The following is a 14,949-nucleotide window of genomic DNA, read 5'->3' as shown; positions in this document are numbered from 1 at the left end:
AATTATGAAAACATGACGAGAAGTAAGTTTCAAAATAATAATGCTAATCTTATTTTGACTCGATCTTATTGGCTTCTGTAGATGGATGGACAAGTTAATTTAGAACCCTGCTAATAACTAGTGCCTAGTCACGCCTGCTTACAAACAGATGCCTGATGAGGCGGCTATTACTTCAGGTAGTACTACAGTGACTGTATTAGTAATTGTTTATAGAGGATGGCCTGGGGCTTAAGTTTCTGCTATATGACAGCTCTACAAATGGCCTTGCCCATAACGCCATGCTAATGCTTACAGTTAAACACTGGTTATGGTCACAGTCAAGTGGCAGCAGGGGACACCACATTTGTTCCCCTGACTTGACAGCATGTTTTTGGCTGGGGTCATCATTTTGTATGTGCTTATTAAAAAGCCTGGATTTTGTTTACTGGGTTTAAGCAACAGGATAGTCACACCGAATGTGTTGCTTATAAATAAATTACACATTACAGTAATAGCTTAAAAATGTTTTGCTTTTCTCTGCACATTAAGAAACATTTTGTTGCAAGTATTAGTGAATAAGACCTAGTGTGTTTACATGTGTGTGCTGTCATGTACATGTATTATTTATTGACCCTTCAGACTAATTGTACACACCCGTCATCTCTCTAGTCCCGACAGTATACCATATCTCTGTTTCATATTCAATCTTTTCTATTAAACCTTGCTCGTCCTTTTCTCCTAACTGGGAGAAATTATAAATATTAAAGTATTTCTCTCTTTCCCTTCTGGTACCACTCTTCTTTTCATTTTTCTCTTTTTCCACTCCCTATCTCATTTAAACATTTCTCACTTTCTATCTTTTCCATACTGTCTGTCTCCTGTTCACTTTCACTTGGGTCTCTCTCTCTCTTTCAGTATTCATCTATTAGTGTTGATGATTCTTTTCTGCCCCTGCAGCTGTACAGTCATCTATCAGTTTAATAATCTCTTATCTTCTTCTTCTTACTTATTTTTTACTGTGTCAAGGGTAAGGCCCTGTGTTAAATGAACATCATGCATGTCAGTGTACTGTAATAAGGGCCATCATCATTAGTAATAGTCTATGTCTCATTGGATAACCTTATATAGGGTTCCTGACATCAAAATAATCCGCAGTGAGAGTTGAACCCACTACTAGTTAGCCATACATCAGCCTTAACACATTGCACCAGTTAATGCTGCTCTAAGACCCCGTGAGCTTAAAAATATGGACATTAAGATTACTACTATTACTACTTTATAGTAGGGGTGATACGATATTTAGCATTGATATTAGTCCGATATGGGCGACAAATGGCCGGATCGAATATTGTAGGGTCGGGGAGTACAATCCGATCCAATACCAAAAGGACCTTGCAACTTGGGGTAAAGTGCGACTTGCTGAGCAACCTGAAGTTGCACTTTAAATTGTCAAAAATACACCTTAAAGCAACACTATGTAGTTTTTTACCTTTAAATAATGTCTCTAAAATTATTTCAGTGATAGAACAACTTTTAACTTGACAAATTGTACTGTTGCTGCAACCTGAGCAGCCTCCTAGCTGCTACAAGCACACTCTGAAAGTGGCGGTGGAGGGTAGGAAACACAGCCCCGCCCCTCCCCCTGCCTGCAGAAGAGTGTCTGATACCAGGCACTGTTGCGCTTTTCAACCACATGGGGGAGCTGGAAGTCATTTTTTACCCGGAAACTACATAGTGTTGCTTTAAATTTAATTTTGAATTTTTGTGCTGACTAATTAAAACTGTTGCTACTAGTCTGTTTGAAACATTTCAATAAAAATGAAGCAGCAGTATTGCACAATTTTTCATTGAGTCTTGAATTTGTTGCACAGTAAAATGTTTGAGTTCTGTAGCTCTGTTTTATCTTTTTGTACGGCTAACAAATGTGATATTTGCAGCTTAATTGATTAAAAGGGTGATAGAGATGGTATTGGATTGGTATCGGAATCGACAGATACTCAATGTTGTGGTATCGACATTATTATCAGACATGAAAAATTGGTATCGGCCCAGCCCTACTATATAGTACACACACAAGCAGTATTATTGTAGAAAAGCACAAGGGATTTGAGCATCTAGTCAGCGCTGTTGGAATATTTTACAAACAACCAACAAGAAAACAATTTCATATTTACTCAAATTGTATGAAACGCAGTTTGTCCCTGTCACCTTGATGCATTAATTAACTTTTTCAACATTCATTATATTGCGTACTGTAATTTTTATGTGGCCCGTTACCAATTCTGTGAACGTAAAATAATGTTCATATTTGACTTGCTAATAGGTATAAAACACAGCGTCCACTGTCTTACCATCTTTTTTCTCTTACAGTAAAACATGTATTCATCACAAAGAGGCCTGTCAAATCAGGAGACCATTTAAGGAAGCAAAGAAGGCATGGCTTATGTAATTATATCTGTCCTACGATAAAGTAAACAAGTCACACCAACCAATGAGGATTTTTCTACTGGAAAATACAAAAGTGCTGGAATAAGCTACAAACGTTGAGAGACCAAATATTCAACAGACATTTACATATTTGAACTCAGCCTATCAACCTCTTTGAAACAAAGGAGGGGTCATGACCCAGTTGCCATGCGCATCACCACGGTGACCAGCCTTCCTAGTCCCTCCCCCCTCCTCCTCTTATTGGCTCAGCTGGTGTTGCGGCTTAGCTTGCCAGGCCAACAGGCGGTAGGAGCCGCTTCGACCTGTCCCAACGCTTGCAGTTGTTCCAATCAAGCTAGTCGAGTGATCTGTACAAGACGAAACTTGGATGAGGTGCCTGATCACATATCAAACAACACACGATACCTCAATCTACAGGAGAACTCAATACAGGTAAATACTCAGCAGACCAATCATTTCCCATCAAGCATTGTAAGTGAACCGTGCACCACTGTTTGCTTGTTTGTTTCACAGTTTTATAGACTGAAATATTGAGTTGCGGTTTAACTAACGCTGCTTGAAGTCTGAGTTAAGTGCAAATGTTTTTTTAACCCTTTCACAGATGTTGAGGTGTTCACATGACCTAATTTGAGCTCTGAGGTCGAGTTTCTTCTAAAGATAAAGTGCATACAATGGCATTTATACAGCAAACCCCAGCGCTGAAAGCGTTAACCAAAACAACCCTGTTAAAGAAATAAGAAGAATAATAATGCTTTTCATCAAGGCTCCATTTAAGCATAAAAAAATCTGATTTGGTTTGTTGTGTCCTCGAGCCCCACTTGAAATGATTAAAAATCTAAAAATGTTTTAATACCTGAAGGCATCCTAGTTTCTTTGGCTTCTTTTCCTCCCATAGCATTGTACCACGAGAGTGCGGCTCTGACAGTTTCTACCCTCCCCTTCAACACCCCCAACCCAGTGTGTTTAACACCCTCCACCCCTCCTCTGATCTATATACAGAGGGGATTGTGGCCGAAGGCCAGCAGGAAGCTTCCTTTTCGCCAAGAAAACCAGCTTCAAATGCACAAAGCCTAACTGTTACAGAAACCATAATGTCAGGATGTGTGTATTTCCTATTGTTTTAGCTGGTGTTTAGGTTTTAGCAAATTCTAATTAGTTAATGACTGTTTTGTGTTGGTTGATTTTTCCCTACCAGTGCCTACTGGGGTTTACACAGCTATTCACATGCAACATTCTTGCCTTAGGTTTCAGAGGTAGATATGACCAGACTAACCCTACAGTCACATTAGCTACAAAAGTGAGCGACACCGAGCGACACGCACTCACTTGATGGGCGTTCCTTGGCAAGTATCTAAAAGCGGTATCAAAAGTCACTTCAGAGGAATTGTTAAGTTACAAGAACGATGTTTTTGGATTTAAAATTATTTATTTTTAAATAAAAGTAACAAAATATATGAGATAAAATGCCAAACGTATCAGATATATACAGAAATACGCATTTTCCGCCATTTTAAATTTTTTCTTCGACTTGAGCCAAAGACCTACATTTGCAGCCCCTACACTCCGATTGGCAGTCGCTTTGTCGCATCGCTCAGCATTTGCATAAAATTGCTTTTTTCTATTTTGGCCACACCTTCCTCGGCGCAACGGCAAGCTCGTCGCTTGTCGCTGGCAAACGGCCACTCCCACTGAAAATTAATGGTAGCCTGTCGCTCTGTCTCTTGTAGCTAAGGTGACTGGGGGGTAAAACTACACTGTAAAAATTACTTGTTGCACTTAAACTTTTAAGTTTAATCAACTTGAATTTACAACTACTTTCAACTTTTTTGACTAGTAAGAAGTTGTAATAAATAATAAAAACAAAGTTAAATTAGCTTAAAGCTGTGGTCGGTAAGATATTTTTGATCATATCCACCGAAACCGACACTATGCTTCGATAGAACAACATAAATTACACTGTTTAAGAAAAAAATCCGCTTTTTTTCCTCCACATAGAGACTGTTATTTGGTTTGCAAAAATCCACCGCTTCCGGTCAACCTGGTCCAATCAGCGCAGGCTGGTTCATCTGGTCCAATCAGCGCAGGGCTGTGTAAAATCTGCCTGTCAATCACAGTTCCTGCATGCGCCACAGATCCCCCCACCCCCTCGCGCGCATTACAATATCACATGCATCCACTACAGTTCACGGGTGTGTTGAATTGAACGCAGCGTGATGGTGGAGAGAACATTCACTTACAAACTTACAACCAAAGCTAGGAAAACAACCAAAGCTAGGAAAACAACCAATGAAAAGAAGAAACAAATATAGAACGCGACCGTGCCCATAATAAAACTAGGATCAATATCGGACCGGCATTTGAAAGGTGAAAGAATGAATTTGAAAGGGTTCAAGCTGGATGCAGAGCTTGTCACATATCTTCTCGACAGGTAATTGTGCTTTAATCAACCATTGATTGTATTTCTGAGTGTAATGTGAGTAATCTTAGTATGCTTGCTAAGTATGTGTTCACAAAAATACTGCTGCACACGCACTGACAAGGACGAGCTCGAAGGGAGGTTGCTTTGTGGTAGTGTGGGAGGGGCATGAAAATTTTAAACATTTAAAATCATCCCAATCCTCCAGAGTTGCCCACCACAGCTTTAAGTTATTTCTATAACTTTTTTTTATAATTTATAGCAATTTCTCACTAGTCAAGAAAGTTGAAATTAATTTTCAACATTTAAGTGCATCAAGGAATTTTTACAGTGTATTAAACTGCTACAAAACTAAAAAAAATTGTGTCAATAGAAATTACATTCTATTAATAAATATGCAGCTGTGGAACACACAATAAGAGATGACTGTGTGTTGCAATATTATTTTTTATAATGATAAAGAAATAAAAGGTACGAAATTTGTCACTGGGACAGTACCCATTCAAAAAGGTACACCTTTGTACCCAAAGAGTGCATACTAGTACTTTAAAGGTACATATTGGCAGTACAAAGATACATTTTTGTACCTACATGTACCTACATTAGGACCTTTTTTTAAAGGGTACTGCCCCAGTGACAGCTTTGTACCTTTATTTTTGACAGTGTAATCAAGATACTATTTATAACTTAAGATTAATTAATAAATTCAGTAAGAAAAAAGACATGTCAGTTGAGTAAACTTATCCTAAACTTGTTTCTGTTTTTTCCACTTAGATCATAAAATCAGACACATTCAAGCATTTGCAGCACCTGGAGATCCTTCAGCTCTCCAAGAACCAGATACGTCAGATAGAGGTCGGTGCGTTCAATGGCCTCCCAAACCTCAATACTTTGGAACTGTTTGACAACCGCCTCACGCTGGTACCATCACAGGCTTTCGAGTACCTCAGCAAGCTGCGGGAACTGTGGTTACGAAACAATCCCATTGAGACTTTACCAGCTTATGCTTTTCATCGTGTCACCTCACTGCGGCGTCTTGACCTAGGTGAACTTAAGAAGCTGGATTATATATCCGACGCAGCCTTTGTTGGACTCACTCACCTGCGCTACCTGAACTTAGGTATGTGTGGCCTGAGGGACATCCCTAACCTGACTCCCCTGGAGCGACTGGAAGAGCTGGAGTTGTCTGGAAACCGACTTGAAATCATCAGACCCGGATCCTTCCAAGGCCTGGATGCTTTGCGTAAACTATGGCTTATGCACTCTCAAATGTCTGTCATTGAGCGCAATGCTTTTGATGATCTCAAGAACCTCGAGGAGCTCAACCTATCCCACAATTCTCTGCACTCATTGCCCCATGACCTTTTTACACCTCTGCAGAAGCTGGAGAGAGTGCATCTCAATCATAACCCATGGGTGTGCAACTGCGATGTGCTGTGGCTAAGTTGGTGGTTGAAAGAAACGGTGCCAAGCAACACAACCTGCTGTGCACGGTGCCATGCGCCACCCTACCTGAAGGGAAAATACATCGGAGAGCTGGACCAGAGCCATTTCACGTGCTACGCCCCTGTCATTGTGGAGCCACCCACTGACCTTAATGTGACCGAGGGCATGGCTGCTGAGCTCAAGTGTCGCACTGGTACCTCTATGACCTCTGTCAATTGGATCACACCAAATGGAACCCTAATGACCCACGGTTCTTATCGTGTCCGGATTTCCGTGCTGCATGATGGCACACTGAATTTCACCAATGTAACCCTGCGTGACACGGGCCAGTACACCTGCATGGTGACCAACTCAGCAGGAAACACCACTGCAACGGCTGTTTTAAATGTGACTGCAGCAGATGTCAGTGTCAACTACACCTACTTCACCACGGTCACTGTAGAAACAGTGGAGAGTACCGGAGAAGAAGATTCTGCTTTGCGTGCCATCAACGAGACCTTCATCCATATCCCTGGCCCTACGCCCTCTGGGCACCTCTGGCATGAAGTTGTCTCCACTACTGCTTCTTCTCTCTCTATCCTTGGATCATCCTCCTCTCCCCGTGCCACCAAACCCACGTTCACCGTCCCTGTATCTGAGCCTAATTATCCTTCTGGACTAGATGATGTGATGAAGACCACCAAGATCATCATTGGTTGCTTTGTGGCCATTACCTTCATGGCTGCTGTCATGCTGGTGGTATTCTACAAATTGAGAAAGCAGCACCAATTGCACAAACACCATGGGCCGGCACGAGCTATCGAAATCATTAATGTTGAAGATGAGATTGGAGCAGGAGCGGGCATGCGGGGAAGTGGCATCTCAGGAGGATCTACAGTAACACAAGGAGGGTCAGGCGGAGGAGGACAGAGTCTGCGACTTCATCACCCCGAAATCGTCAACCTCCCCAATCTTGCACGTGTGGAGCATCTTAACCATTACTACAAGGCCCACCACTTCAACAATAACATGATGAGTCTGGGTCTTGGTGGAGGCTCTGGTGGCCTAAATAATAACAATAACCCTTCCCCTTGCTCCCAGGCCCAGACTACCCCTATTTCTTGCACCCAGGTGCCAGTCTCTACAGGCAGTACATGCTCCATGCCTTCTGCAGTGCCCCTGCCGACCCTTGGCATCCATGGGTCACTGAAAGGCCTGATGAGTAAATCCCACAACCCACAGATTGAGCCACTGCTCTTTAAGAGCGGCTCCAAAGAGAATGTCCAAGAAACCCAGATTTGAAGTAGAAAGAGGATGAGAGGAAGAGCGAGAAGGCTAAATGTACAGACAAGATTTAAAAAAAAGAGAATATCAGGGAGACCGCAGCATTTGAAGGGATCTGGCTATTTAACCCCTATAGGTATGTTCTCAGGAGTAATAAGGAAAGGTAGAGCCAGCATTGTATGAAAAATCACCTATACAAGAACAAGACACAGCTGTGAAATTACTATAAAAGTAAATGTGCTGGCAGACAGTGATGAAGTTTTAAACAGGAAGACTCTACAGTTAGACACACTTTGATCCACATGGATGGTGACATCAGCAAAACACATTTGCCAATACAATACAAAATCAATACATTATGTGCCAAACTTGCACCAGTCTGTGCCAAAGCAAAATCTTTGCACATCAGCATCACATAGCGTAAAAACTTGAGTATACAGAATTCCTCAAAGCTGCAAAAGTCAAAATACACCATACGCACCATTAGGCAGGAAGTGTATATAGAAATACATGAGCAGAAGCTGAAGTATTTATGGACACAAGTGGCTGAGAATGAAAAGGTTCAACAGTCGAGCTCAGAAAACAAAATGGAGCATTACAATTTTGTCAAGGTTCACAGTCCTTCAGAAGGAAAGATGGATTAGTAGACCAGCACTGTGTAGAGGGCTCACGTTTGATGGTGATGTACTCAGTTTATCCCCTTTCACCATAGCTCTCACAGCTGAGGTGAAGAGAGGAAATGAAAAAATATATACAAGAACCTAAAGTGCAAAAGACAATGAAAGACCTAACAATTTTAAGAGAATATATAAACTATGAAAGTATACATGATATATAAATATATTTTCATTCAGAGAAATAAATTATGAAGAATCTTTACATTTTTCTGACTGAAAGCCACGACTTTTGAAGAACCCTCGTGGGACTTACGGGCATCCTGAGGGGTGAAAGGACAGGAAAGATATGAGAATTCTCGAAAATGTATTTGATTTCAAATACTTTGGCTTTGTTTTTTAAGTCTTTAAAGGTTTCACTTTCCAATTCTGTAACTAACAGGGTCATTGTGGAGAGGTCATTTTAACTGATATTATAAATACACTACTGTATGATTCTGCTGGCCTTTGAGACCCAAATCGGGTCAATATCAGTTATCACCATTATCAATGGAATCATACTGTATAAACAATAATGATGATACTTTGTAATGCAGTGAAAGTAAACTGTAAAAGTTAATCTCCATGCTGCTATACAAAAAAAGTGTTTCACACACACAAAAAAGGTTTGAAATCGGATTTCAAAGCAGAGTGAAAAAGCGTTACTGTAGGCATTACAATTATTATCCTCATTATTGAAAAAAACACATCAAGTGTCAAAAGCATAGCAGATTGTTTTAGTCGGTTTCTTTGTTTCTACCTAGAGGTGATGTTTGTATTTCATTGTGTAAAATGTGATTGTCGCTACAGCTGATAATCATCTCCGTAAAATCGGAAGAGCAGTGGAATTACAGTACTGGCAATTGAAGCACGACAGTATGAAGCCGCAATTACAAAAACTCCAAAAAGGAAACGGATAGGCCTTAAAAATGTTCCCCCAACGGCCTATCCCCTCAGTTTTGTACAAGATTAAACTTTACCAGGACCCTGCGATTTTGCCAATGTGATTCGATGTGACAGAACGCAAACTCTGGCGATTACTGCAGGGGTTCAATGGATTATAGTGAACACTGTGTCCGGAGATGTGGATGGGACTACTGTTTGAACAGACATTCTGAAAGAAAATGGAGAACCCCGTTTCGAAAGGTAAGAGAACCCCACTCAGTGAGCGAGTTTGGAGTTTGGAAAGTTTTTTTTAATGAAAATGGACAAATAAAAATGAAAACTATAGAAACTTATAGAACTCTTTTAAAACAAAAACTATTATGATAATAAGTGTCTTTCATTATTTGTTTTTATCTAGTTTCATTTTGCTTTTGCTTTTACAAAATCAAGTGTTATCTTAATTGTAATATTGTTATTGTTATTATAATTAGCTAATATTACACTCGTTATAATTATGAAAAATGTTCTGTTAGCAGAAGTCACTTCGAAATTGAAAAAAAAATATATATATATGGCACACAAAACGGCAACTGAATTTGTGAAACTTGGTGGCATTGATTTGTTCTATGTTTTGTCTTTTCTTTTCTCATGTATTTTGCGTACTACTGTTTGTAATTGTTGGAGCTTATAGCTTGGAGAAAGATCTCCAGAGGTACAGTGTGGTGCAGCTGGTGGCTGTGTCCTTCTCTGCACAGAAAGAGATATGAGAGGGGCCAAGCTTCAGATATACACTTGTTCTGAGAATGTCATCCATTATCATTGCCGAGAAGTGTGACTGTGCGTGTCAACACCCTGTTGCCACGGCAACATGCCCATGCACTAATGTGCCAAACACTGTTGAAGCCGGGGTCTGTGTCTGTCAAACCCTGTTACCCTACAGCACATAGAAATAACCGCATGCATTCACACGCTCATGTGCCACCGCCGCGTCAATTGTCTTTCGAGGTATTGTCGCACCCATGCTCTGGCAGCGTCCCAGCAGGTACGTATGGTGAGGTTTCCCTGGCAACTGTTGCTGCTGCGACAGTCCCCATCAAGGCAGTCAGGTCTTGGATGCAAATGCGAGGACAGTGGCAGTATAGGACGCCATTTACCATTTCGCTTACCCTGCGGATTGTTATCCATGTTCTTAAATCAGAAATTTGCATATTCACGACACTTAAACCGCACCTCAGCTCTGCATTGTCATTCATGAACCTCGAGTAGCAGTTAGTACCATTATGTCTAATACACCATTAATCTTACATACTGTATGTAACACCCCTAAACTACATATAATCACATTCTCCATCTCATACTAGTGATTTGCATATGCTCATTTGGTTCTCGAGTGATTAACATACACATCTGTTTGTGTGTCCATATGTGTCTACCAGAGAGTAATTGTATTACATTTATGCCCAAGGCATCTGCTTTCTTTCCAAAGCAACTTATAAGAAAGTGTTGCCAAGCAGATTGGTAGTAGGACAGGGCAAAGACTGTTATAACATATCACATATCTCATCTTTCAGATATTTTAGAAAGCTTTTTAATGCTTATAAAGCATAAAAAGATGGGAGCCATTCGTAGCACTGCGGTATCTGAGTCACAAGGTTGGAAACTCAAAACACACTCTCGTACACATCGAGCGGATGATTTTGAGCTCTCTCATAAACAAACTTTGCAGAGAAAAACCTGCCCACCAGCTGGTTAGGACTTTATGCAAAGAGCACCAGAAAACGTGATGTTGCGGGTTTGGCTTAGCCATGTGTCTGTGTGCGAGCGTATGAATACTACAAGTGCTCACAAAAATGGCCATTTCAGCTTTTGTAAGCTAATTTGAAGACATTCATGAATTTCGATCAATGTTTTACATTAATATAGTTTTGTTGCCCTCGTATGTATGTGAGACTGTGTGTGTGTGTGTGCGTGTGTGTGTGTGTGTGTGTGTGTGTGTGTGTGTGTGTGTACAGAAAGCATGGACGTGTGTTTGAGTTCACACATCTGTGTGTGTTTTACTCTGTTAAGAGACAAGACTGTCACAAGAAAAGATTAGAGTCAGGCATCTATTTTAAATCCCCAGTTTAAATCACTTTAGCATATTTTCCTGAGCTTCAGGCTTGTGTATGGTCTTCTAAATCATTTTCTTCAGCCTCAGCTGGGGTTTTATTTTGCACCATTTTCCCTAATACGCCAATCAAGAAGTCAAGGGGTTCAAACTGGTTAAACTTCCCCTGATATACTTAATGCTCAGAAATATAGATGTTTAATGATGCTCGTGTTTTGTGATAGTTACAGTCACGTTTTGGGTTTGACAGACTTATTTTTCACAGTTCTTGCTTTTGAGCTTATTCTAATATATACTTCAAAGATTTGATTTTGGTTGTTGGCACTTTAATCCTCGATTTTTAGCAGCATATCTAATTTGTTATCTTTTGCTCTATTGGGCCATGAGGTGTCAAACTCTGATCAACAGCATCAAGTATAGGAATTCCAAAAGAACAAAAAAACGTCCTTTAGAAAGGAAACTCATTGGTTTGTACTGGACACCAGTGCCAGTGAGATTAGATGGGGAGCAAACTGAGGCATTTGTTTTAAAGATTTTCTTTTGGGAATCAGGGGCCTCTTTTATAAAATGCTGTGTAGTAATAACTGTCCTAAATTTAATCTTACGATTTTCCTACGACTTTTAGATGTTATCTATAAAACGCAAATGATCTTGAAATTGTGCGCAGCTGAACAGTTTCACATCCCTACAAAGTAAATGATGCCTAATTAATGTCACTGAGATATAAAAGAGCACCTGTCAATGTCCAAATCCTTTACAAGAGGCAATAATGCACTGTAAAAAATACTTTGCTGCCTTAAAATTTTTTGTTAAGTCAACTTAGATTTACAAGTCATGTCAACAGAGATGAGTTGTCACAACTACAACTTCACAAAGTCAACTTAATTTTATAAGTTATAACAACTCACCTGTAGTTATAACAACTTACCTCAAGTCAAGATAAATAATGGTAAGTTGAAATGAATCCAAGTTGATTCAACAAAATTTTTTAAGGCAGCAAAGTATTTTTTACAGTGTGGCTTTTATTTTCAAAAACATGCAGCACTCGGACAAGCAAAAGTGCGTAGGTTTGCTCAGACCCTGACGTGGCGCTAAGCCCTTTTAACGGCAACTACTTTTTTATAAATATGAACGTTGCCGTGAATTTTTGCGTACACACACTCTACGATCAAATCTGTGCATATGCTTTATAAATGAGGCCCCAGATCTCAAACTACATGTGTCCCAACCTTTCGATCAAATTTCTCAAAATCTTGCCAAAGACACCAAAGTTTGCAAAAAAATAGGTTTCCATTGTTAACTTAAATATTAAAAAAAAATCTTTGCTGCCTCACATTTTTTTGTTAAATGAACTCAAATGAAGTTGAAGTCAAATGAAGTAATTTTAACTTACTATTATTTATCTTGAGAAGACATGAGTTGATACAACTTAAAAAATTAAGTCAATTTCTTGTGTCAAGATAAATAAAAGTAAGTTAAAATGACTTTTAAATCCAAGTTGATTAAACAAAACAATTTAAGGCAGCAAACACTATAACAGTGTATTTAAAAAAACGAAATATGTCAACTCTAAGTAAATGAAATAACTGAGTCTCCTGGGCTGTTTAAAGCCCGGGATACACTGCATGATTTTTGGTTGTTCCAGACGAAAGATTGCCATTGTGAAACAATCGTGTCGATTTCTGTGATCGTGTCTTTTCATTGGTAGTCCGTACAGTGAGAGAGGTGTAAAGACGGCAGTTTTCACGGACTTGCATTCAAATATAGCATACGATAGTTCTTTTGATAGTGTCAGAAATTCAGCATGATCGACACACAGTGTGTTTGCTGCTGCGACCTACGCACCGGTATTTGTTTACCACTAGCTCATGCTGGTAACGTTGCACTAACATTTGACGCAGCCGTCGAAGCCTCCGATTGAATTGGTGTCATCATCGTACAGTCTACATGGTTGTCATTCCCAAGTTTAACCGATCCATTTGGCACAGTGTGTTAAGGTATCAATCCTATACAGCGCCGCTGATGCCCAAATGGGTGCCCTAAGCGGACTTTTACGATGGTGATCCCATTAGTTAAAAAACAACAACAACAAAATCACACACAACAATAGGATGTGTGAGAATAAAACTTTATTAAAAAGCTATTGTTATGTTGGCTTGACAAAGCCAACATACTGTTCTTCGATCTAAGCTTATTATGTTGGCTTTGAAAAAGCCAATATATTGTTATTGCTATTAAACTTATTATTATTATGTTGGCTTGAAAAAGCCAACATACTGTTATTGCTCTTAAACTTATTATTATTATTATTATTATTCCGCTTTCTTCTGAGACTAAATTTTCGACACTAACTCGTCCTAGAGCTTTCAAGCTACATGCACCAAATTTTCCACGGACCTTCAGACTGGTCTGACTTAGTGTGCTATATCTTTTCTAACTGATGGGACCTTCCGAATTCCTAAACGGGGGTCTCGAACACCCCAAAATTTCCATTGACTTAACATTGAGACAAACTTTGACGGGTCATAGCTGTGAGTGAGAAACTTGTAGAAACTTGTGGCTTACCACATTTAAGGTGGCTGACAGGCTCTGTAAGAACATACCTCACAATGGGGTGTAAGCTATACCCCTGGGGTGTAAGAGGCCCCCAAAATTTCCCATTGACTTATAATGGGGCAGTAAACATGCCCATATAAAGGAATAAAAGCGTCCCAGATGGAATATCTTCACTTTAGAGTGTCGTAGAGACATGGGGGTGGGCTCATTTTACTCAGTCATCCAATAGGTCTCTTAGGATCGCCCCAGAGCTATTAAGCCACGCCCCTAGCAACAATTTTGGGTACCCTAGCAACATCTCCCATAGACTACCATTATAAAAAGCCCAGATGGATATCTTTACACCAGAGTGTCATAGAGACATAGGGGTGGGCTCATTTTACTCAGGCATCCAATCAGTCTCTTAGGATTCCTACTGAGGTATTAAACCACGCCCCTAGCAACCAATTTGAGCACCTTAGCAACATAATAAACAAAGCCTTATATCTCTGGATCTGAACATCTTAGAGACATGGGGGTTGGGTCTTTGGGTCATGTTAGCTTCATGCTAGCTCCATGCTAAGTCATACTAGCTTCATGCTAGTTTCATGCTAGCTTTATGCTAATTTCATAATAAATCTTTCTAACTTCATGCTAAATCATGCTAACAGCATGCTAAATCATGCTAGCTTCATGCTAATCATGCTAGCATCATGCTAGCTTCATGCTAATCATGCTAGCTTCATACTAAATCATCTTAGCTTCATGCTATTCATGCTAGCATTATGCTAGCTTCATGCTAATCATGCTAGCATCATGCTAGCTTCATGCTAATCATGCTAACATCATGTTAGCTTCATGCTAATCATGCTAGCATCATGCTAGCTTCATGCTAATCATGCTAGCATCATGCTAGCTTCATGATAATCATGCTAACATCATGCTAGCTTCATGCTAATCATGCTAGCATCATGTTAGCTTCATGCTAATCATGCTACATCATGCTAGCTTCATGCTAATCATGCTAGCATCATGTTAGCTTCATGCTAATCATGCTAGCATCATGCTAGCTTCATGCTAATCATGCTAACATCATGCTACCTTCATGCTAATCATGCTAGCATCATGCTAGCTTCATGCTAATCATGCTAGCATCATGCTAGCTTCATGCTAATCATGCTAGCATCATGCTAGCTTCATGCTAATCATGCTAGCAT

At 39.9% G+C, this 14,949-nt stretch overlaps 1 protein-coding gene across 1 annotated transcript in view; it reads left to right on the top strand.

Annotated features, from left to right (window-relative positions):
• The window catches only part of lrrc4ba (leucine rich repeat containing 4Ba), a 37,275-nt gene extending 25,121 nt beyond the window's left edge, over positions 1–12,154 (top strand). Inside the window, exons 3-4 of the mRNA XM_065278323.2 lie at positions 2,350–2,859; positions 5,618–12,154. Of these exons, the coding sequence (XP_065134395.1) occupies positions 2,614–2,859; positions 5,618–7,570 (2,199 nt within the window). The 5' untranslated portion in view covers positions 2,350–2,613 and the 3' untranslated portion in view covers positions 7,571–12,154. The remainder of the gene's footprint in view (positions 1–2,349; positions 2,860–5,617) is intronic.
• Positions 12,155–14,949: the final 2,795 nt, after the last annotated feature.

This window comes from Paramisgurnus dabryanus, chromosome 3 (assembly GCF_030506205.2).
Source record: "Paramisgurnus dabryanus chromosome 3, PD_genome_1.1, whole genome shotgun sequence".
Lineage (NCBI taxonomy): Eukaryota > Metazoa > Chordata > Actinopteri > Cypriniformes > Cobitidae > Paramisgurnus > Paramisgurnus dabryanus.
Note: the sequence above shows the minus strand (reverse complement) of the source record. Positions and strands in the feature narration are given on the sequence as shown.